The sequence below is a fragment of the Scophthalmus maximus genome, chromosome 16 (assembly GCF_022379125.1).
Source record: "Scophthalmus maximus strain ysfricsl-2021 chromosome 16, ASM2237912v1, whole genome shotgun sequence".
In the NCBI taxonomy this organism is placed as follows: domain Eukaryota; kingdom Metazoa; phylum Chordata; class Actinopteri; order Pleuronectiformes; family Scophthalmidae; genus Scophthalmus; species Scophthalmus maximus.
In genome coordinates, this window is record NC_061530.1 from 13,195,171 (window position 1) to 13,218,038 (window position 22,868).

The following is a 22,868-nucleotide window of genomic DNA, read 5'->3' on the forward strand; positions in this document are numbered from 1 at the left end:
TTACTGTACAAAGGTGTAGACGCCTGAAGGGTTCTCTCGTGCGCCAGCTTCGCCAATTGATGTGAAAACGCAGAAGAGGAACTCACCTTCGAGGGAGCTCGACGTCTGCCTCTGAGAGCTTTGGGGCAAGAACACACGTAGATCCTTCAAGACGTGGAGTTCAGCAGGCGGAGGCGGTGGCAGGCGTGATCCACGATTAATAATACAGAGCTCAGTACCCCTCAGTCAATTTCTTTTACCCCTCACTGTTATATGTAAAGTACTCATACATTAATATCTCCTGACGTTTAAGGCCTGGTCAGTTTGATTTACAATGTGCCATCCAAATACTCCCAGCAAGGGAAATATATATATATATACACACACACACAGTATATATAAATCCAATATTACTATGTTAGATGGTTTGGCAGATTTGGTCGTCTGACACATGCTCATAATTCATATTACTGAAAGTGACAGATTAGCCACCATCTCTTGGTAATACTGGAGACAAACAGGGATAAAAGAAAATCCATACATCATCCCACCATACTCACAGTGAGCCACGAGGCACCGTTCACGCGCCTGTGAACCATAATCCTGAAATACTGTACGTGCGACCTACTGAAATCAGACTCATACCGTACATGACAATCAAAGCGGTAATGTGGATTTATTTACGTGGAGCCACCTGGCGGCTGAGTTAATTTCAATTTGACAATTTTGCAACGGACAAGGTCAACGTCCCCCCCCCCCTTGCTACTTTATCTAATGAATTTTAGGGGAACATTTTGTAATTCAATTATCAGGGCAACAAGAAAGGAAACTGAATTAGCTCATATGTTTGAGAAGGGAAAACACAGATGACATTGGCGCACAGTGATTCGACTTTGCCACCAGAGGAGAAAAACAAGTGATTGGAAAAAAGGAAAGAAAAAAGTGGTTGTGCAACTGATTTCTTGGAAAAGACATGTGGAGACGAATCAAGTAAAAAAAAAAAAAAAAAAAACCTACAGAGATTAGAGTTTAGATTTCCACTTTGAATGAGGAGTTCAAGTAATTGTTATTAATAATTCAATCAGGAGGTAGGCTACGGCTGCAGGCACATTTTCTATCAAATGATCACACTATTCCTCAACCTCAGTGTGTGTGGAACATTTTCAAAATTGCCGTAATTACACGATTTTCTTTGCTACTCACCAATCAGCCACGGAATTAAAACCACCGGCAAGTCAAATGAATAACATTGGTAATCTTGTTTCAATGAATTGTTCTGCTGGGAAACAATTGAGCGCTGGTTTATCGACAGTATGGGTGTAAAGGGGACAAGACCTATGAAGAGACAATCGTTCTACAGTAACAGTACATTACATATACGCGTCCTTCACATTTAATGGCACTAAATGGCTTTGTCTTTTCAGGTTGCTTGCCATAAACGGGCAATCCAGCACATGGAGAGCGCTCCTTTAGGGCCACTAGTGGCTTTTCTCCAAGAGCAAATGCCGCTAATAAATAGACTTGTGTATAAGCGAGGTTTACCTAGAGTGGCACTTCGGCAGGATGCATCCATTTCCCTTACATGCTTGCTCAAATGCCCACAATCTGACGGCGACGAGGAGGAGGGTGCACTTATATTCTGAAAGGTTGAAAAACAGTTGAAGGACAAACATTTCAAAACAAGCCAGGTTCTTTCTTTCTTTCGCTCACGTGGTTATGAAACTTGCAGGTGAAATGAAAGTTACCAGCAGTTATTTTCTGCATGTTGTCTGGAATAAGTCTGAGAAAAATACAGGCAAATATCAATTATGTCAAAATATCAAATGTAAAAAAAATATCAAACAGAAGTGAATGTGACCATTTTGATTTTCGCCTTATACCATTTCCATTTGGCATTTCAAAACACGTGAGAAAAAGCTTTTCGTGTTGCACTTTATTAATTCAGGCTTTGACTTCAGGAGTCGGTTACGTAAAAATAAATGTGTTGTTATTCATCCCTTTCCCCAAAACAAGTTTTATTGATTTTGGAAAAGTAGCAGCCAAGATAAGTGATTTTCATCCCGACGCTCGTGTTCACTGTACCTGCGTTCAAAGCACACCGGAATTCAAGTCTGCCATTTTGGTTTTCTCTCTGAGTCTCACTCAGAGAACAATTATCTTTAGCTGAGGCAATCAACCGGCGTCGAACAGTGGGCACCAGGCTGCAATTACAAATTGGATGTTTAAGCATCAGACAGAGGAAAGACAAAGAAATGTGCCTTAGAATTCAAATGCTGTGCTACAACCACCTCATGCGCACAAGTGATTTTCAGGTCTGTCTTTTATTTTATTTTATTTTCTGGCATCTTGTCCATCTTTAAAATACACTGAAGATTACTGATATGCAGTTTCTCATCTTTTTTTTTTCTTCTTCTCCACGGTACAGTGAGACCCCGATTCCTGTGTAATGACACTGTTATAAGATTACTCTACAAACACAAAATGAAGACACAACAGCCTCGTGAAACGCATCATAATGACCACAACGGGAAAAAAAGCGAGACAATGCCCATTAAGTCCTTTAAGATGCACGATTCAGAAACAGTAGACATAAAAAACAACTGATTGAAGTCGAGAGTAAAATCGAGTGAAATGCGCTATTACACAGGAATCTTGTTAAATATCAAAACAAAAAATATTAACAGAAATGCTTCTTTTTTTTTTTCCTTTCGCCACACGCGTATCAAAAGACTTACAGTTCATTGTTGATACAATAGTAACAGGTGACGAGGCCTGAAATAAATGATGATCTCTTGCCATTCTGTCATAAAAAACCTGACAAACACGTGAAATCTCAAGAGACGAGGAGCGACGAAGACTCACATTTGTTCCAACAAGACACTGTACAGCTCAGGATGGAGTTTGGGGCAAATGGTTGACAGCTTTTGAAAAATCAACATTCTGCCCCCGCCCCTCCCCCTCTGTAGGAGTTCATGATAAGCCAAGGCGTAACTCCTCATACTCAAAGGTGGAAATAAAGACAAGAGTACTGAAATCAAAAGAAATATACGAAACAAACTAGTAAACAGCCAGAGGAGCATGATGATGTCCCTGCTCCGCTGATGTCAAAGCAGACGTCTTTCTCCTGCGCAGCGTCCACCCACCACACCAATCCAAGGGCAGGTTCAAAAGACTAATGTCCAAGTTGCACAGCAAAATAATACAATAACAAAAGTACAGTAAAGAAAATAATGTACCAGAACGTCAGTGTTTCTCTTGCGACCACGATGAGATTACTAAGAAAAATAAAGGGGGAGAATCTGGCTCTTCGTTCATAAATGAAACCTCCTGTTTGCTGATAAAATGCATCTAACTTTTCTTCAGTGTCGCCCATGCTTTGCATTGACGACTCAGGATTTGTTCGTGCTCCCTTCCGGTCTGCGGCCGTCGCCCCGCATGCCGTCCCGGAGGCGATCGCAGCCTCGTCGTCCCTGCAGCACTTGTACACGCACTCGGCAGAAAATACAGACTTTCGCTTCAGCTGGTTGGATGATACGCATGTACGGGAAATGCTAAGAAAGAGACCGTTGACGGGAACTGGCAACGTGGTGAGAGAAAAATTACTCAAGTGTCGGGGGGGGGAAAGAATCGTGTCGTAGCGCATAGCTTCCCCCGCAAAAAGGCAGAATGAGTCAGGCTCGTCATAGAAACTAAATGCTTTAGCACCATAGAATACCACTTGTTGGCAAAAAAGACCAAACCGTCCCTGTAGGCAGCATGTTCTGGAAATCTACCAGCCATTTTCAACCTTTTGTTTTTATCTCCAAGTTCAACTCTGGTACAACCTAATGCGCAGACACCTTTGCTTCGCCCCTCACGCAGAGCAAACAGACGATGAGGCGTCCAAAAAATTAGTAACGACTGAAGCGCCAATGGGTGCGGAGTCTCCTAATTAATCCGTCTCCTAATGTCACTGATCGGGGCAGGTTCCCTCTTCGGGGCCGCGATGAGGAGAGAAGTTGGAGCCTGGCAGGTGGAGGATGCTGCTGCAGAGGTTGGAGCATGATTTATGAGGCTGGCATATGCGGAATAGAGCAAAGGGGCAGGAAAGGTAACGAGGGTTGTGCTCGTGGGGACATTAAAATCTTCAGCGGTAGTAGCCGAATGAAACCGTCTACGCGTTGCCGTCTCTAGAGAGGTTTACGGCGGGCACCACGGATGGTAGAAAAAGGGGGGGAGCCAATGGATTGACGGGGGTTGAGCCTCAAACGCAGGTGCCTTGGTGAGCAGGAGGAAGCGCTTTTCGGTTCTTTAGAGCCTGCGACTTGTCCTTATAATCCGTTGGTTTCTGTTGTGAGATGTCTATCAGAGCACTGGCAACGATGAGTCCTGAGGAAGGGGGGAAAAACAAACAAGAAAAACAGGAAAGTGGTCAAAAACACTGTTTGTCGGTACATCTATCACCATACAGATACAGACGCAACACATATCAATTTAAAAAAATGACAGATGTCGGCCGTACAAGAAAAACATGGTAATCAGATGTCAGCTTCTGAAACAGCCGATGATTGAAATTTAGGTCATTCCAATCAAACAATCCAGGCACAGCATACACTCGTTCTAAGACTCTTCGACTGCAGCTGCGTTCACACATGCACTCCAAGTCCACACATTCTCCAGAAATTTTTCAGAGGGGGCTGTACGTGAGAACCCACATTCGGACATTTTCCGAGACTTTTCTTGCCAAAATTCACGACGAGTGAGTGGGCATCCCCATGTCCTGCCTCCTGCCTGCTCTAGACGCTACAGAATGATGCGGACATTTTCTGGAGTTCATGTCCTAGAACATGCTCTCGTCCTGCTAATTGATGTGATCTTCACTCACTCCAACTTTAAGACTTTCGGAATTAAAATTGTAACCGCTTTTAACCATAACAAAGGAAGACAGTTAACGGTGTGTTGACGTGACCTTACCTGACTGTCCCGGTGGAGGGAGGCCTGTGGGCCCGGAGGGCAGACGCACGAGGACGGTCAACACGGCAGCTTTCCCTCCGGAACACGGCTCCATCGCAACAGGTTTGGGCACACCCTGAGAAGAAAGAGAGAAAAATGGGAGAGACGGCTTTTTTTAACCACTACTATCAAAGAAAGTCAAAGTAAGCCTTCACTCCATGTTTTGCTTAAAGAAAGCATCGAGAGGGGTTTTCTGCAATGTCGCATAGTGGTGTTGAATTCTTTTTATTATTCTTTTTTTGATCAAACAGACTGATGGTCACCGATCTTCGCTGCTGCTGCTGCTGCGGTCGCTGCATTCCTCCCGAGACAGATGATTTGATTGGCCGCACAACAACAGAAAAACACTCGAGTGTGTGTCCCTGTCAGACACGTCCACGTGCAGAGGCACCGACCTCCCCTCGCAGTTAATGGCCACAACTGCTTGTCTCAAGCGTGAAAAAAACATGTCATCCTGGTAATGAATGCTGAAAGGGTCTCACAGCATGGAGTGGATGAGGGGGGATAGAAATTGGGGGATGATAACATGTCTGAATGGAACTGACTTTTTTTTCTTTTTTCTTTTGTTTCTGCCCGAATATAAAATGGAGATGAAAGAGGCAGTGAAACGGGAGGGAAACTGGGATCCACGAGCACGTGCATTAAAACATGAGAGAATCAGTAATTTGTATTAACACGTTCCACTGGAATCTGTGATACATTTCTCCCCTTGTGCAAACAGAATAAACGAAACACTGATGATGCCATGCATCGTCTAAAATTCTTGATATGCTGCTCAATATAAACATAGAGTATGTGAAGTTTTAGCTGTCAAATGAAAAATACTCTGATATAAATTGAAGGAAGAAGAATAGGAAGACTTTTAATTCAACCTTAATTATGACACATTAAAGAAGGACAAGGGGAGGAGAAAAACAAGAACAAGAAGAATGAGAAAAAGGAGGGAAAGAAAATTAAGCAGGAGAACAAAAGGAGGTGAAGTAGGTGAAAAATGTCAAGGAGGAGAAGAAGATTTTGACCAAGTTCACAATCAATGTCTTGAAAACTTATTCGAGATCACCATATACTAATTATACATGCATCAGCTGCTGTGATGGCGTTTTTTTTGTCATGTAAGCAGAAAAAATATATTAATAAATAAATAAACTATAGCCATAAACTTGTCCAGAACTTGTTTAAGGTCTTAAGCTGACAGAGATTTTCCTTACTCAGGTTTTTTCAGCTCACGATCACTGAAAGAGGAGCAGAAAGTATGAATGAAAGATCTTCTAGGGCACAGTTCACTGAAAATTATTGATCGGGCGCGCAGAGCTAATTAACTAAGGTACAGCTAATGATTAGCGAACTCTGCAAAATGGTTCAACTGATGAAGTGACACCAGGGGATGAACAAACTCTGAAACGCATGGTGTAGAAAGCTGATTCTGAGAGATGTGTCCCTCATCAAACACGAGCCCTCTTTGCAGAACTCAGATAATTCCCCGAGGTTATGAAGCCTGTCCACGTTGGTTCAGCTTGTTTTTCCGTTTGTCTGTACTACTAATAAGCTGCAACTAATATACAGGTACAGAAAGAACGATAGCGAGAAAGAAAAAGGTGAATAAATAAAATAAAACTGTACATCAAGCCGGGCACAGTTATTAGTCATGGGGGGCTCTAGTTGCCTCTGAGCTGATCTCTACTAGATACAATGTCTAATGTTCTGAACGGCTGAAAACCTTCATGTGCACCATGTGAGAGAAAAAGCAGGAAGGTTTCAAACATGAGTCATACAGTACAGCAGATAAATGTTACTACATTGCATGTTACCCAATCACGCCACATGATCAGAAAAGCAATATTCTCGTGCATCTGCCCAGAGACACTCGTGATGGAGATGTTAGAGCTACTGCCGACACACTGTGCAGGGAAAATTAAATTGACAGCCGTTTCATGGCCGTCCAAGTGATTCTCCTAATGAAGATGAGCTACATTCATGCAAGGGAGCTAATTTGACCCATCCTGAATTTTGACTGAAGCAGATTCCACAGAAAGACATAAATATATATGAATATGATTCACTCATAACACTGTTCCCAAACACACTGACACAAAACTGTGGTTCGTGACTTCCGAATTTGCGCTCGACTTCTGTGAGACGCCTGGGAAATACGGGCGACATCTTTACATCAATCACTGCAAGGCCATCGTGAATGGCAAAGGGATGGCAATGTCTATCAGACCAGTCGAGTAATAGGTCCCGTTCACAGCGTAGTAACTCTCTACTGCAATTAAAAAAAATGTACATTCACCCCCATCATATTGTAGAGAATAAATATGGATCTTTTAACATGAGAATCAATCCTAGATCAGACACGTTTAGGATCAGAAGTATCGATATTTGCGCATGGATCTGCACAGCACCATGACAGTACTGTCACATCAATGCTGCATTGTTGTTTGTGGTCATGCCAGCATAAACAACAGATTTATTTTGTGATCATTTCTCCTATGCAATAATCAAATACAAGGCCTATATTATGGTCATTCATAACCATCCCAACAAACACACACACACCCAACATATCTCCTTTCTTTCCCCCCAGTTGACAGGTGTCATCCATCATACTCGCTGTCTGTTAGTGGTTCCATATGTTGAATGCCAGCCATGGCGAATAGAGACAGCTGTGACACCGGGGCCCGGGCTTGCGGTGTTGGAGCCCGACTCTCTGTCCAACAGCTGCTGCCATCTTGGTCACTAAAAGCAATGTCCATCACTCGGGGGGTTAAACCAACAAAAGAAGAAAAAAAAATTGGAGGAAATTGGCACAAAGGCTGTTGTAATTTTCTCTCAGACCAGCTGGAGGCTCTGCAGAGATTTGGTGACAGAGAGCTGGTGCTAATGTATGCAGTGCGATCGGTGCTGTTGGTACAATCAGAGAGGAAGGTCTTCGATGTTTTTTACTTGTCGGGGAGGGTGTGAGGGGTAGTTCTGGTGCAGCAGCCATTCTGTGTCCGGTTTCCTGTACATGTTTCATCAGTTAATTATATGGTTAGGATATTGAAAATGTAGTCCCACTGGCAACCCACTGTGATGTCACCCATTGGTTTGTGAACTTCAGTTTAGCATTTTGACCAGCAGCCATCTTGGTTTTTTTGGAACCAGATGCAACCATATTTGTAGGAGCAAGGGTGGGGCCTGACCTGGACTTTCACCCATTGGACGGTACTAGCTATCGAAGCCCCAATACATACCGTGCTTTATCGTCTTTTCTACTCTAAATGGGACCATCATTTAGACAATGAGCATCAGGCTGTATTGAAGAAAACTTGAAACTAGCGATTGAACCATAAACTCATCTGCAAAATGTTTATTGACGTTATAAATCAAGTGAGGAGTCATTTTCCCAGACTTCTAGAGACACTGACGTCTTTTTGCAACCAGTGGAGTCGTCCTCTGCTGGTCATTCAAGAGAATACAGGCTTCAGGCATTTCTGCATTGCCTTCACTTTCCAGACCCGGTGACAAAGTCCATTTTTATATAAAGTCTATGATCTGACCTGAAAGTCCAGACAGAGCTGGTGAAACTAACAGGAAACTGGTGATGCCTGCATGGCTTCACTGTCCTCGTTGACATCAACAAATGCTTCCAGCAGCTAAGTGGTGCCAGATGTCGATCAATTAACATTTATGAAAGAGAATTGGGCTCCTATCATATGGTTCAACCCTCCGCTGGCAGCAGGGCATGTGATGGAGCTGTATGTGGTCCAACATTACGCTTTTGCACATTTGAAACCATGTAGATTTGCTTTTTATCAAGGAATCAGCCAAAACACAGGCACAGAACATTGAACATGGCATTTGCTTCCATATACTAAAATTATAGTGTATAAAATGTATCAGTTATAGGTATAATTAATGCAAATCATTTAAAAAAATATAATTAAAGTATTAATACGTGAAATGAATGTCCTTTAAGAGCATTTCAATGGCGCTCGAGGAAAATTGGGCATGCAAATCAAGAACAAGCGACATTTAATTACGAGCTGCTTTGTGAATTAGATCTACGTTAGATTTAGCGTGACCGCATCATCATCATTAAAAATCTGCTTCTGAATTACATTCAAGCAAAGTATTGTGCAGGTAAATTTGCTTTTCTGTAATAGGAAACGCTGTGTTTTTGCTGCTACTGAAAAGCATCCTGCATACTAATTTTGTATAAAACTAGTTTAGGACGCAGGCATGTGAATTACTTCCAAAGCAACTAAGTTCTCAGGTATCTGCTGCGACAAACACTTAAAATAGCAACTTCCGTAACAGCTGCATGGACATATAAGAGAAACCGGTAGTCGAGCGTTCGCGGGTTCACTCTGCATCTGGAAAGGGTCGAGAAACAGGCGGCTGGAGATGTGATGGGTTGTTTTTTTTCTCCCAGTTATCGTTTCCACAACAGCTTGGGACATTGATTTCAAAGCAATACACTCTAGAGGATGCAACGCATCTACCCTAATGCACTTATCAAAAACACAGTTTTTTTTCTGTGCAGGAAAGCGGGGAGGGGGCTGGAATAAATTATTTAACATGTTGACAGACAGACACACATCTCACTGACAAATATGTAATGAACATTTTTAGTCAGACATCGAGGAAAAGCAGCGCCAGATTCAGATTCAAACTCAAACCACACATCGCCGCTTTAAAAGTGCAACAGTAAAGTCCAGTCAGGGAGCTAAGAAGCATTGTTGTTCTCCTCTTTACATTGCCCTTCACAATACCATAATGCATGGTGAGTCCCACTCAGCATGAAACTAATAGTATTTAATGTAGTGCCGCCTTGCTGGTTGTTACAGCGATATGATTTCTGTTAGCAACAGGTGGCACCGAGCTGGCCCTTGCAGGGGAAACACATCTGAGGAGGAAGTGTTCCATTTTGCTTTAAACTAAGCATTTATTCCGTGTCGCATTGAGCCATAGATTGTGTTTATGGCCAGACGTTTTCCTAACTTTTTATTTATATGAGAGGTACTCACATCTTCGAAAGGAAAGAAAAAAAGAAAGAGCAGGAGTCGGTGCTTAAGGATTTTTCAAAAATAATTCACATGTGCAGTTGCGTGACAGAATCTGAGGCATAATAAATTAGTCAAAATGAAGAAGAAAAAAAACCATGTAGGATGAAGAACCAAAAATACCACCCTATGAGATCATTTTAACATCAGAGGAATCCTCTTAACCTCAGTGACACTTTTCAAAGTAGTGATCATCTTTTCTTTGCTATAAGTTTAAAACTACCATTAAAAAAAAATCAATCAACCAAGGACAATAAACAAAACAAAAATCAATATTAATCTTTTAAAAAATCTTGATATAGTTCCATATATTTTTCTCAACATCAGTTGAAAATCGTCAGTAAGTCTGCAGCTCTGATTGCCGACGGCAATTCACATAGAAGAGGAGAGACATGGGAAGAAAAAGGCCGTGAAAGATTTGTTATCGATGTGGATTTTGATAAAAGGCACATATTGGGAGTAGTGGTCATGACTTACGAACACAATGAGCTCTTATTATGAAGCACAAAAAAAGACATTCTGCTTCTAGCGTCAGACGCTAGTGCAAAGATGACAAAATATAATAAGATTCCCGCGCCAGCCGCCATCAGCGGGGAGGGTTCCTGTGAGATTTAACAGGAATGCAGACGCACTTTCCCTGCAACTCCCTTTTACCGCATGAGTCGTATTGCCGTGAAGTTGATAATCTCTTGTGTGCGTGTTTGTGTTTGTGTTTGTGTGCAGGACTCACATCAACCACGGGCTGCAGCAGCTCTGTTTGTTCTCCCCTGGCGTCCAGTGAAACGGCAACCGAGGCGAACGGACGACTGGCCATCTGCTGACGCTCTCTCATCAGTTGCTGTAACATCAAAACCCAGATGACATGAGTCTAATTAAATAATAGACAAATGCGATACATAAATATTAACATTATTTATGTGTAGTATACATATAAAAAACACAATTTGAAATTCAGCACCAAATAATGAACTGAATAGAAGTCAGTCACTATCCGTCATTGACGCACCTAAACACAAACAAAACTGACTAATAGTTAAATTCTTATTACACGTAACTCTTTAAAATAAGCTCATTACTGCTAAACGATATGTTGAGTCAACACTTTTTAAAAAGTTCATCACAACCAAAAACAACACCCACCATCATGTGAATCATAAGCAGTCATGCAGCATTAATAACATTTGAAATAATTAAAAATGATGATGTACAGTTCATGGCTGTAACCTTAGTAGAATTAGTTATACATTACTTTTTTGTTTGTTTTTGATTAGATGCCATGACACGTTCTATGTTACACTTTGAGGGGCTTAAGAGTGAGGGGGTCAAATGAAAATATCCATAGCTGATATCGTTGAGGAAACGCTGAAATACTACCCATAATAATAATAATAAACACCCATGCCTTGGGGATTTGGAAGTATTCTGTGCCCCACAATACGCACTGAGCCCCACCGTTATATTGAGGATTTCCAGTTGAGATTATCGATTTGAAGGGAATGCAAATATCTTTCATATGTTTCTTTTTGCAATATAAAAATTCTTTGCCCTTGCCACTCACAACCACATGGTACCGACATATTGCCAACGCTTTTAACTACTAGTAATAAGACAGCACTACAAACCATCACCACTGAAAATACAAGTACTTAAGTTTCATATCCATATAGATTACAGTGATAACAATAAAATATTACAACAACACAGATTACACTATGCTATCATAGACGTGCACAGAAATACTGTGGCTGGGTCACTGTCCAAAGAGAAACACCGTTTCTTGAGAAAAACAGCTTCCCTCGTATTTCCCCCCATCAATCAATATAGTAAAACAACTTGTCACACTTTCATCAGCGACGCAGTGCGTGATCGATATCTGAACAGGCCGCCATGTTCTCACCAAGGACATCACTGATTGGTATTGGTTTTGTGATGAGCTTAAGTGTGCTGCATTAAGTTCTAATTGTACTTGAGATTACTAAACACATCAGGGCAGTCGTCAGGTGGATGATGGGCCTCATAACTCGCCCTTCCTCATAAAAACAATTCCTTGGACAAAATTCCAGACAGGAAGGCTTAAAATAGGACATGTAAAATCTTCTATTGTAATCGGCAATTATCCAAACATATTTTAATATTCATAACTAGACATGGCAAGCATGTAACGCTTATAGCTTCCTCCACATGCTGAAGTGTTGTGCATGGTCTGTGTGCCTCTTTGGGTCAACTGTGTCAGAACGCTGAATTTTCTGGGGGTCTTATGCCTAAATAGGAATTTGACCTTGGTGCTGTAATGAATACTGTGATTCTTGTGTCCAGACCCCCACCCCAACACCCTCGGAATATAATTAAGTATTCATTATTTTCTCTGTTATTACTTGGCAAACTTCAGATAAGGTCTGGAGAGGTTGATAGTATTGTACATACCAACAAAACAAATTCTGTAGAAGACTCTTTGAATCAACGTCTTGAGGTATCAAGGACTTTTTCTATAATAGACTAAACAGAAAGAGTGTTTATGGGCACAGGACGTAATCTTTACATTGCTATGGTTCTGTAATGTGTGTACACAGGTTAAATATAAAAATTAAAAAACAGGGTAGTCTCGATGGGGAGTGAAATTAGAGGAAAGTTCATCTTAGTTCTATGTGAGCGTCACTTTTTTTGAATCATTCCCGAGGGGAGGAAAAGCTAAGAAAAATAAATAAAACAACAACAACGGCCATATGAAATTGTGATTGATCACTGGATTGATTTTTCTTTATGTCGTTCAGATTTTTAAACTTCTGAGGGGCAATATAAGATTGTTGAGCATCTCTACTATTAATACATCAAAACCAGCAACACCACACCCATAGATTTGAGCTGCTGGGCCACCATAGGTTTAAAATGAGGAATTTTGCCCTGTTTTTGAAAAGGTAATAGAAGGACAGAGGGCCCTGATTTATCATGTTGCGGGATTCATTTAAAGCAACAAAGCATAAGGAGGAGAGCAGAGGCAAAGCCGGGGAATGCTACTGTAGTGCTGCAGCATGTGCCCACTACATGCATCTAAAATGTGCCGGGGATACACTCGTCAAGGAGCCAGTACAATACCAGAGAGATTCTAGAAATGAATACTGAGTTAATGACAAAAGGCAAGAGTGAACTCCGTAAAACCAATTAACGTTTGTGCAATGACAGACGGATTTTGTCAAGAATACAAGCTGGAGCCATTCACGGTTGTGATAAGGGCGGGTATGCGGCGCATTGCTGTGCAACTTGATTAATTTGGCAAGTGAGTGCATGAATTATCTGTCTTTTGAATGCGGCATTTTGCTCCCTTCATTGGATTCTATAAAAAGGGTAGGTGTCATCCCGCCTCTGAGAATATTCCACACCTAAGCAGGTCACTTTGTCCTTTTCAAAGATCACCGCCTGTACCTAAAGGCGGCGTCCTGCAGAATAAAAATAACTCAAAATGTGATCAAATGAAAAAATAAAATATTGACTCAAATTGGCAAAGGTGAAAAATGACAGGCTTTTATTTTGGCCCTTTCATTTTTACATTCTGCTTTTGCTATCTAGACACACTGACAATCACTAAATAAATATAACCAGTCTGGTGGACTGCCACTGCATTCAGTACCATTGTGGCTGTGTAAAATAATAAGAGTAAACTCTAATATGAAATCTAAATGTTACCTTGTCGGATTTCCATAATTTGGTCTTACTCATTAGCGGGACAGCTCCGACGCTTCTAAGGGCATGCTATAACCTGATTTGAACTCCTAATCACAGTAACGCTCCATCATCTGTAACATTAGAGGAAACTATTTGAGTCCAAACTTTAAAATGAACAAGGGACAATCAAGGTGACCAGGAGCTTAAAAGTGGGATAATCTTATTTTAGCAATCAATGAGTGCTGATTGCGCTCTTTAAAAGGAGGGAGCAGAGTGTGAGACTACGTCAAGTCCGCAGTGCGACATGTGAGAATTGTGTGGTAGGTAATGCTTTCCTTTCAGTTTTGTCATTGCAAACATTAAAACAAAGTTGGCATTCGAGCTGTCCTAAAGGAGGAGTAAGTGATTCTGGAGAAACATCCAGTTCCGCGCCAAAAATTCAAGGACGCACATTGCCAACTGGGCTTCCAGAGCACTTGTATTAACTTTAGCCAAGATAGGTGTCTTGCTTATAACGACATCAACTGAGAACCATGAACGTGTACTAAATTCAATGCACATAAATCAGGTAGGCGTTGATTATTTCACAGGAAATGAACAATTTCTGCCTTTATAGAAAACCACCCGAGTCAGTAAGAGCCAGTCTCTGGGAACCATGAACATCTGAACAAAGTATAATTTTTAATAAACAGTTAACAGATTAGGTTAACTGGTGGACTGCTCAATAATATTTTCAAGTGCCAGTAAAACGTCACCAATCCACAATGGTCAGCTTCACACATGTTGTGTGTCTCTGGGTGTGATTGTATGAGTGTGTGTGAGAGAGAGATAAAGGGAGAGAATTAGAAACATCCACGTGTTTGTGTGTAAAACATTGTTGTGCTGCAGTCATGTGAAATGTCAGAGCCCCCTCCCTCCCGTTCCCCCCACAGGTACTTCAAAGAGGTCAGCCCTTGCCTTCCTCCATGGCATTTAAAGCTGTTGCCTTTTCATCGCTGTGGCCACCAGGATCCAGAGTATTGTCACCTATCCTCAGCTGACAAGATTCAAATACAAGCGCTGCATCTTTGGAACCAGTCCTTTTAACTCCCAACAAACAAATAAATCAAAGTTCTTATTCCATTAGCATAGTAGTGTGGTAAAAGATTAGATTTGTAAGATTAAGTCATATACCAGACATTCAAATGAATGGACCACTTTAATCCATTTCCAGCTAATCTCCAACATTACAAACAGACACTTCCTTCTTCTTGGTAACATGAACTAATTAATGTCAAAATGTGTTTTTTGGTCAAATCAGATTTTCTTATTTTAACACATTTCTTTTTAAATCTCGGACAATCCAAAAGTATTAACACATATTTCAAACCAATAAGGCCAAATAAAAATGTATCAGGTTCCCATTATGGAAGGCCTCATTAAGACTCTTTCATTCTATGTCCTTGTGTCAGATAGCGGCTTGTGAACAATCCTGATGGGCCCCAGCACAAATCAATCCATCGCTTATTTGGAGACATTAAATGGACAAGATGTTCAGTAAAGAGCCAATCAGGTCACAGATGAGACAAGAACCAAATCAGTTTATCCAATGTCATACAAGACTTGTTAGGCCTCAACACAAGGGAGCCATCACAATTTCCACTGCAACTCTTATTATTATATCTTCACATCTATGCGAGCGAATGGTGTACATAAAATATTGATATATTTGATTAACTTAAGCAGGTAAAATAACACAAGGCCAGAGCAATAGAGCAACAGTGGCTTATAAAGCCTGTTACAGACACAGTTGCTCATCGAAACCTAGTAAACTGCCATTTTTAAAGGTAATATGAAGCGAAAAGACTAGGACTTTCAATAAAAGCTGAATGTTGAGAAACATAAATTACGTTTACTTTAAATATTTTATTCATATTGATTAATTATTATATCAGCCAGTGAAACAACTGTGCAGTTAGTTTTGTTAACAGCAGCAATATGTATCTAAAGTTAAAAATGTCCAATATATTTTGAACCAAACAAACATACAAACCAATGCAGAGTCATAGATGGATTTGTGTGTAATTATCATTGGAGCAGACAGTGCAACAGAAAGAAGTTTTGTTTTTTGTTCCAAAAGACAAGATTGATTATGTCTGCACCTGTGAGACACTGATTATAGAGCTTATTAAACAAAAGCGAGAAAAGGGAAGCAAGTAGTTGGTGGTAGATTGTTACTAGTTCAGTAATAATCCCAATAGATAATTCCACTGCAAAATGACAGAAGTAGCCAACGCAGCAGTGAAGAACCCCCCCAAGGCTGTTAAGAGCTTTCAGGAAAAGGTTACCAACACACAGCTTCTCTTTACAACGTTTCATCAGAAGTAGGGCACCTGAAATTGCCACCGCTGGAACCTTGGGTTTTATTTGTTCTCTTAGATTGGTGAAGATATGAAAAAAAGGGCCACTGACCAGGAAAGTAGTTGTTTAGGAAAATTGTCAATCGTATGACAATATTAATGGAGATCGGGGTGGGAAAATAGTGTTTCAATATTCACTGCATTCAGTGAGATGTACCCATAAATTACGCTTAGAAAATAGTATTAGTGCAAAATCTCATCATTTATCAACAAACCAAACTATAAGAATTGGTAAAGACGGATACAAAATAGAATCTGAGTGGATTTGGTGTTTAACATGGATTGAAAATCAGAAATATGAACTTGTAAAATGGTCTCAGACTCTATGTATATTTTATACATAGAGTCTGAGACTCTACATATACTTTTTTTTTTAAATCATATAGGAATCAATGTGAAAACATGGCTTTAGCATCTTCTCACAGACTAAAAAAAGAAAAGGAAAAAAAAAGACAATTTCTTCCCACAATGACAAAACATTTCAGTCACCTGAAAATAGGAGATGGACGTTTTCATGTAACGATTTATTTATGTTCATGTGCAGGACAAAGACAAACAGATGACAGGAAATGCCAAGAGCAGACACACACACAAAAGTGAACAGAATTTTAATGATGTGCGCCCATCTGTCTGCATTAATTTATATTGACTTTAATTCTTTGGATAGGCGTCGAGTCGAAGTTGTGGTCGCTTTGATTCTTGTTTATTTTCATATATCAATTAGAGGATATAAAATCCACATCCAATGATTATCAATGTCATTCCTGAAAGGAAAATAAATTCTGGGAGCCTTTCTTAGTCAACTGCGAGTCATGAGGCTGGATGTACACCTAATGAAACTTCCTGCTACGGCGTCGAGCACAATATAGGATTCATTCTAAAGAGATGGAAATGACGGCTGCTCTTACAGAAACCAGTGACCACCCAGAGCAGTGAGGTGAATTTGCATATGTTTTCTACCCTCCTCATTTCCTGCACAGCATCTTTCTCAGCTTCGTCTTTAATTTCAATCATTTCATCATTGTCCCCCTTTTCATCCTCATCTTTTCTCAAACCCATCTTTCATACCGTCACTGAATATTAATGTTTCGCTCGATTCCCCTTTTCCTTAAGTCATTCTAAGTATCTCTACTTGCTTCCGTCGTACCTTTTCCTCCGAGTCCTTTATCAAGTCAACAATTTATCTGAATTATTATCACCTTTACGTTCTAACAATATTCACTGTATTGATGATGAAATATATGATCAAATCCATAGACTTGATACTTTATAAGAAGTGTTTGCCATTAGCAAGTACAAACCCTCTCTAAAGATGTTCTCATGGTGCTGAGAGGGTTGGTCGATATGTATTTTTGTTTTATTTTACATTTTAGGGCTGTGACATCTTCTGCCCTAATGGATGCACCCAATTAAATAGCTGACATACCCGGTATTTTTCTATACGTAAATGGAATCTCACATATGAAGCGAACATATTCGATGGACTCACCTCTCTCCGCCGTGAGGCCCAGCATGTCTGCTTGATCTTCCACACCACTGCTGCCACGAGGAGTAGCGACAGAAAGCAACTGTAAACAAAAGATGGGAAACAATATCAAGCAAGGTGACCTTGACCTTTTGACTAGTGACCCTGAAAAGGTGGCTGCATATATTCTTTGACACCAGGGAGCATTGAACCGTCTGGGGTGTCAAACACTTTCGCATCTTTCTGCAGTAGTTACTGCATAAAAACACAAGGGAGTTTTGTGTTTTCACGCCACGTTGTCTGGATCCGTATCTTCACAATGTTTCCTTCAACAGCTTCAACTCATTAGCTGTTTTTCATACAGGAAACTTCTTCATCTCAACATTATAATTTCTCCTTGCGTGAAACACGACAGAGAAAATATTGTGCTGTGATGTTGGACGGTGTAGCCATGACAACAGTAAAATTTGCATGAGATAAATTGTCTTTAAACAAGGTATTTTCTTTAAAAAAACTATATGTTTTTGTTGACAGTAAAATAACTACAAAATGACAAGGTGGATTTACAATTCAAAGTTTCTTTCTAACTTAAAAAATAAATGAAAGAAAACAGGGGGGATGATATGAAGAGGCAGCACATTCATTTCTCAGAAGACTGAATATTTTGGTTGATTACCTCAATTAATAACCAAACAGAAAAATCATCACTCAAGGGGAAGTCAAAAAAGGCCCAAGCCCAACAGGGACAGAAAAAATATGGCTGATTGAAAGCTTCCACTTAGTTTTCCTGGTGACGGATGAGAATGTAAAGATTATCATGTGCTAAAGAGACTTCCTGTACTTACGTAAGAGCTTGTCAGAGCGACATCTGGAATTTGAACAAGTTCATGAAAATGATTGATGTGTCATCTGTCTGTTTGGGGCATTTTATCACTTCTTTGTGAAAGAGGTGATACGTTTGAGCTTTAGATATTCATAGTATGTTGAGCTAGTTTGATTTTAATGCATTAATAGGTTGTTTTTTTAATTTGTGGGCTCAAAATGAAAAGTCATATGTTGGCTTCAGTTTCAAGGACACGTGTAATTACATTATTATTAATTAAATAGGGTCAAATGTTCAGTCATGAGTCTTTTATTAGTTCCCCCCTAATTAGTCTGTAGTCACTGTATCAGAAGGGAACATGACTCTCTTCCTGGTGAACAGGAACAATACTGCCTGTATGTGAAACGCACACTGAAATATGACCAATGAGCCCTCGTCTTTGGGGACGCACCGCGTTCAAAAATGAGGGGAATCTGGTCCAAGAAGCACGTTTAACCAGAGACACGTGTCTCGCTCTGATTTCACATGCCCACTTGTTTGATATTTTAAACCTGAGTGGGCTCCCAGCATGCCTGCCACACCTGATAGATCCATTGGCCAGGGATCTTTGAAGAAGGCGATAAGGCCTGCGAGGAATGTGATAACACGTAGGAAGTGCAGCTTCTCATATACGTATGATTGAAGCAAAGGTAAAAAAAAATAATAACAAACTTAAGTAGGTAAGTGGGATTAAAGCATTGAGTGATGGGAAACTCCTGTGCTCCACACATCTCATCATCGTATGCAGAATTTACTTAAGAGGTGGGAAAGCCTTTCATTCTTTTAGGGATGAAGGGCAAGAAGGGGAAAAATCCCCAGACATATGTTTGGCTTTGTGCGTATTTTGAATAGAAAAGAAGCTTATATCTCCTTCGCTGTTCCTTTTGTTTCTGCTGTTAATAAAACGGGTTTCACATTCATTCATCTTCTCGCTCCCAAGGGTAGCGAAGGACAAAAATAACATTTACAGAGAGAAGCTTTTCTGCGTCTTGCATTTACTTGTAGAAGTTTTCTAGGAAAAATACAAATATGAGCTTTGTAGATACAGGAACAGTGGGTGTAAGAAGTTGCTCACAATCTCTTGAAAGACTCAAACTCATGACAGTATCCTATCACACATTTTGATTTACAGATCTCAGACAAGTCCCGATGTTCTTTAAATGGTCCTATATTATCATTATCATTTGTTTTCAACAAGAGATGGACAAATGTGTCATTTCGTTAAAGTGATCATGTGACACAATGTGAAAGACATAAGGAAAGTGGCCTTTTGACTGAAAAGGAAGTGACGTCAGCAGTGGTTTCTTAGAGTTACGGACACATTTCTGTAATCACAAGGATCCGGTTACCACAAGGGAAAAACAATCAATAATGTGTATGACTGCTTTCTACAGGCTCTTCGGGCTGGTGCATGTTCCAAGAAGCTCTGTGATAATCCTCTTTAAGATGCTACATTAGATTACAAGGACTTGTTAGTATAGGATTTGAAAAATCGAAATTGTGCAACAGAAGCCTGAATCTCTTTAAAGTATTCAGACTAATAAATGACAAAAAATCGAATTAATTTAAGAGGTCTGTTTTGTATGATGTCCTTCGACCTTACCCACCCAACGTGCACACACGCGTGCGCGCGCACACACACCGCTGATTCTGTAAATTTCAAAAAATTAGACCCTGATGTTCCTCTTCCCAGCAACTTATTGGAGTTTTTTCAGCATCTCATCAGAATGCATTAAGCAATCATAATCTAAATAGATTATACTTTAGGCAGCACTGTGCAAGTTCAAGTTAATGTTATGAAGTTACAAAGATGATAAAGCAATGTGGAAACAAGAAAAAATAAGGGTGAACCGATATTTGAATGAAACTCAGAAGAGAAAGCAGAGCTTGTTCTCAGTCACTCTCTCTCTCTCTCTCTCTCTCTCTCTCTCTCTCTCTCTCTCTAATAAAAGGAGGTCTAGAAACCCTGTGGGGTGATTTGACATTTTGTCATCAGGCTGATTATGTTTCCTGCAGGTTCATCCCTCTTCAAGCCTCCCACACGAACACTCACACACGAACTGCTCGGGAATGCACCAGGGCCTTTTTCTCTGAGTTTATGGGTCAGTGAGAAACGGACAACAGACAAATAAAATTTGTATAACCTGCACGGCAATGGGGAAAAACAAAAGGACACAAAAAATACGATAAATAATAAGGAAGCACAAAAGGGGGAAGAAAAAGGTAAAAAGGAAAGATGCAACAAAAAAAAGGATTATTAATACTTGTAGAATCAAAAAAAATTAAGAGAAAATCAAAAACTATGACGAGTGTTTTGTCCAGTGCCTTTGTTTTGACCTTACACGAAATCCTGTGCAACAGACACGGGGCAGCTGTCAAACACATTTTAGCTAAAACAACCTCTGTCCTTCTCCCCTTTCCCTCCATGAATTCCTGATTTTGGCTATTCAACGGTAACTTGATCAGATGGGGGCAGACGATAACTGATTGGGTGACAGCTTTGCGGGGAAAGTTATTGTGGACTGGGCAATGATGGGCAGGTGCCTCGGGCTAAGACTGTCTTCAATTCCTTCCCTGACACCTACACAGATAATGTGTTAGTCCATCAGCTACTACCTCTGAATGAACCCACACAGATACACAGACACACATGGCGCCGTGGCTTATGTCGGAGTCGGTATGAAAACCATTGTCTCTACCACTGACATTGGCCTAATGATTAAAAACAGCTCAGGGAAGGATTGTAAAAAAAATAATCCACTATTGATTTAGTGGGGTTTTTTTCGGGATAAAACATATTGTTTAAAATGGCTACACACAAGCTTGAGGTACAACCTACAGTCCAAGGTAATTTGCTATGGGTAAAAGATGCTCAACACAAAAGCTTGCATTGAAAGGCATTTATGAATCTTTTCAAGTGTGCCAGTTTCCAACTTGAAGCATACATTTTGCAATTACACTCACATCCTCTTAATTTACTCAGACTCTGCTGTGCTTTTGAGAGAGCTCAATTGACTCATTTTTAACATTTCAATGAGAAAAAAAAGAAAGAAAAGATTTCCACCTCGCTCTTGATAAAAAAAAAATCATTAAGAGCCCTCAGATTCGTGATCGCCCACGCCTTCTCTTTAACTGCTACCTGCAGAGCAATATGCACCTATTCAAGTAGTTGCTGGCAGTCCATTTGCCGCCTTGAAAAAATGAAATTACTACCTTGAAGTCACAAGAACCTTTTTTTTTTTTTTTTACATGTGCTCTGATTAACAGAACTGGTCCAACAGGCTCAAGTAACTAAGAAGCCCCGAGGGACGAGTGGAGGATGGTGGAGGAGAGTCAATTTCTGGCTTGTGCGTCCTTACTGCTGAATATTCACAAACAAACGACTGAGAGTGTATTTCTTAAGTGTATAAATGTTTTACTGACTTACCTGAAAAATGTCACAAAGAACTGGACAAGGTCCATGATACTGTTGTGTTGGGAGAAGGCGATCTATCAAAGAGAAAGAAGAGAAACGACTTGCAATCAGACAAATACAAGAAACAGAAAATGCTGCAGCCAATATGATATGAACATGAGAATAAATCCCCAGACTTCTAGAAAAGATAAGTGAAGCTTTTATGGATTTCTTAGGCACTCCTATTTTTAAAAAACCTGAACTTCATATATAGAATCTCAGTTCATTATTACATTTATTTCTGCTGAAGCTTTCTGTCCCAAGATTCTGCGATTCGGTTTGAATGCATTGAAAACAGGAAAGGGAGAAATGTGTGAGAAAACCTTGTGCTTGTAAACAATTCAAAACTAAAACTGAATTGATTTTAATAACTTTGAGTTGACCCATGTTTTTCTTCTGTTGTTGAGGTAAATGACATGGTAATCTGATTTATGTCTGTAGGGCAACATGACCACTGTTTAATATATTTTTTTAACCTTCGATAAATGAGTTGTTACACACACGCTGCTGGCAGCAAAATCACATCCGATAGGCCACATCATAGTGACATGTCATTATCTAGTGTAGATGCTTTGAAGGCATTAAGCCCTGGAAGCATTTAGACACACTACCACGACATCGTCCGCTGCAGCAGTGAGACTCCCCTGATTGAGACCATGCAGAGCTGGGAACAAACTGTCTGTGCTTTTGTGAGGTGGATGATTTGCATCATGTTGAAATGAGTTAGGGGCATTGATTATTTATCATCTATGTGATAACAAAGACATTCATTCCACTTTCCTATTCATTCATTAAATAAAATTGACAAGTTAGAGCTAAATATTTGTCTTAAGCAGTGATGACATGAGAGGTTGTGTAGCAGGGCAGTGTCTTCACTGGACTGATCTTTATTGACAACTTAATCACCTTCACAAACTACTGCCGCCTTAGACTTTTTTTCTTCTTTTTTAAATGGAGAATGGGGACCGCTGATCTGAAATGAAATGCTCGCTGACATGGCTAACATGACTCG

At 40.2% G+C, this 22,868-nt stretch overlaps 1 protein-coding gene across 1 annotated transcript in view; it reads right to left on the reverse strand.

Moving 5' to 3' along the window:
* Nucleotides 1-2,281: 2,281 nt before the first annotated feature.
* The window catches only part of atrnl1b (attractin-like 1b), a 52,490-nt gene continuing 31,903 nt past the window's right edge, over nt 2,282-22,868 (reverse strand). The window contains exons 25-29 of the mRNA XM_035612569.2: nt 21,830-21,891; nt 17,565-17,643; nt 10,747-10,854; nt 4,933-5,047; nt 2,282-4,347 (exon numbers count right to left, since the gene is read on the reverse strand). Of these exons, the coding sequence (XP_035468462.2) occupies nt 4,223-4,347; nt 4,933-5,047; nt 10,747-10,854; nt 17,565-17,643; nt 21,830-21,891 (489 nt within the window). The 3' untranslated portion in view covers nt 2,282-4,222. The remainder of the gene's footprint in view (nt 4,348-4,932; nt 5,048-10,746; nt 10,855-17,564; nt 17,644-21,829; nt 21,892-22,868) is intronic.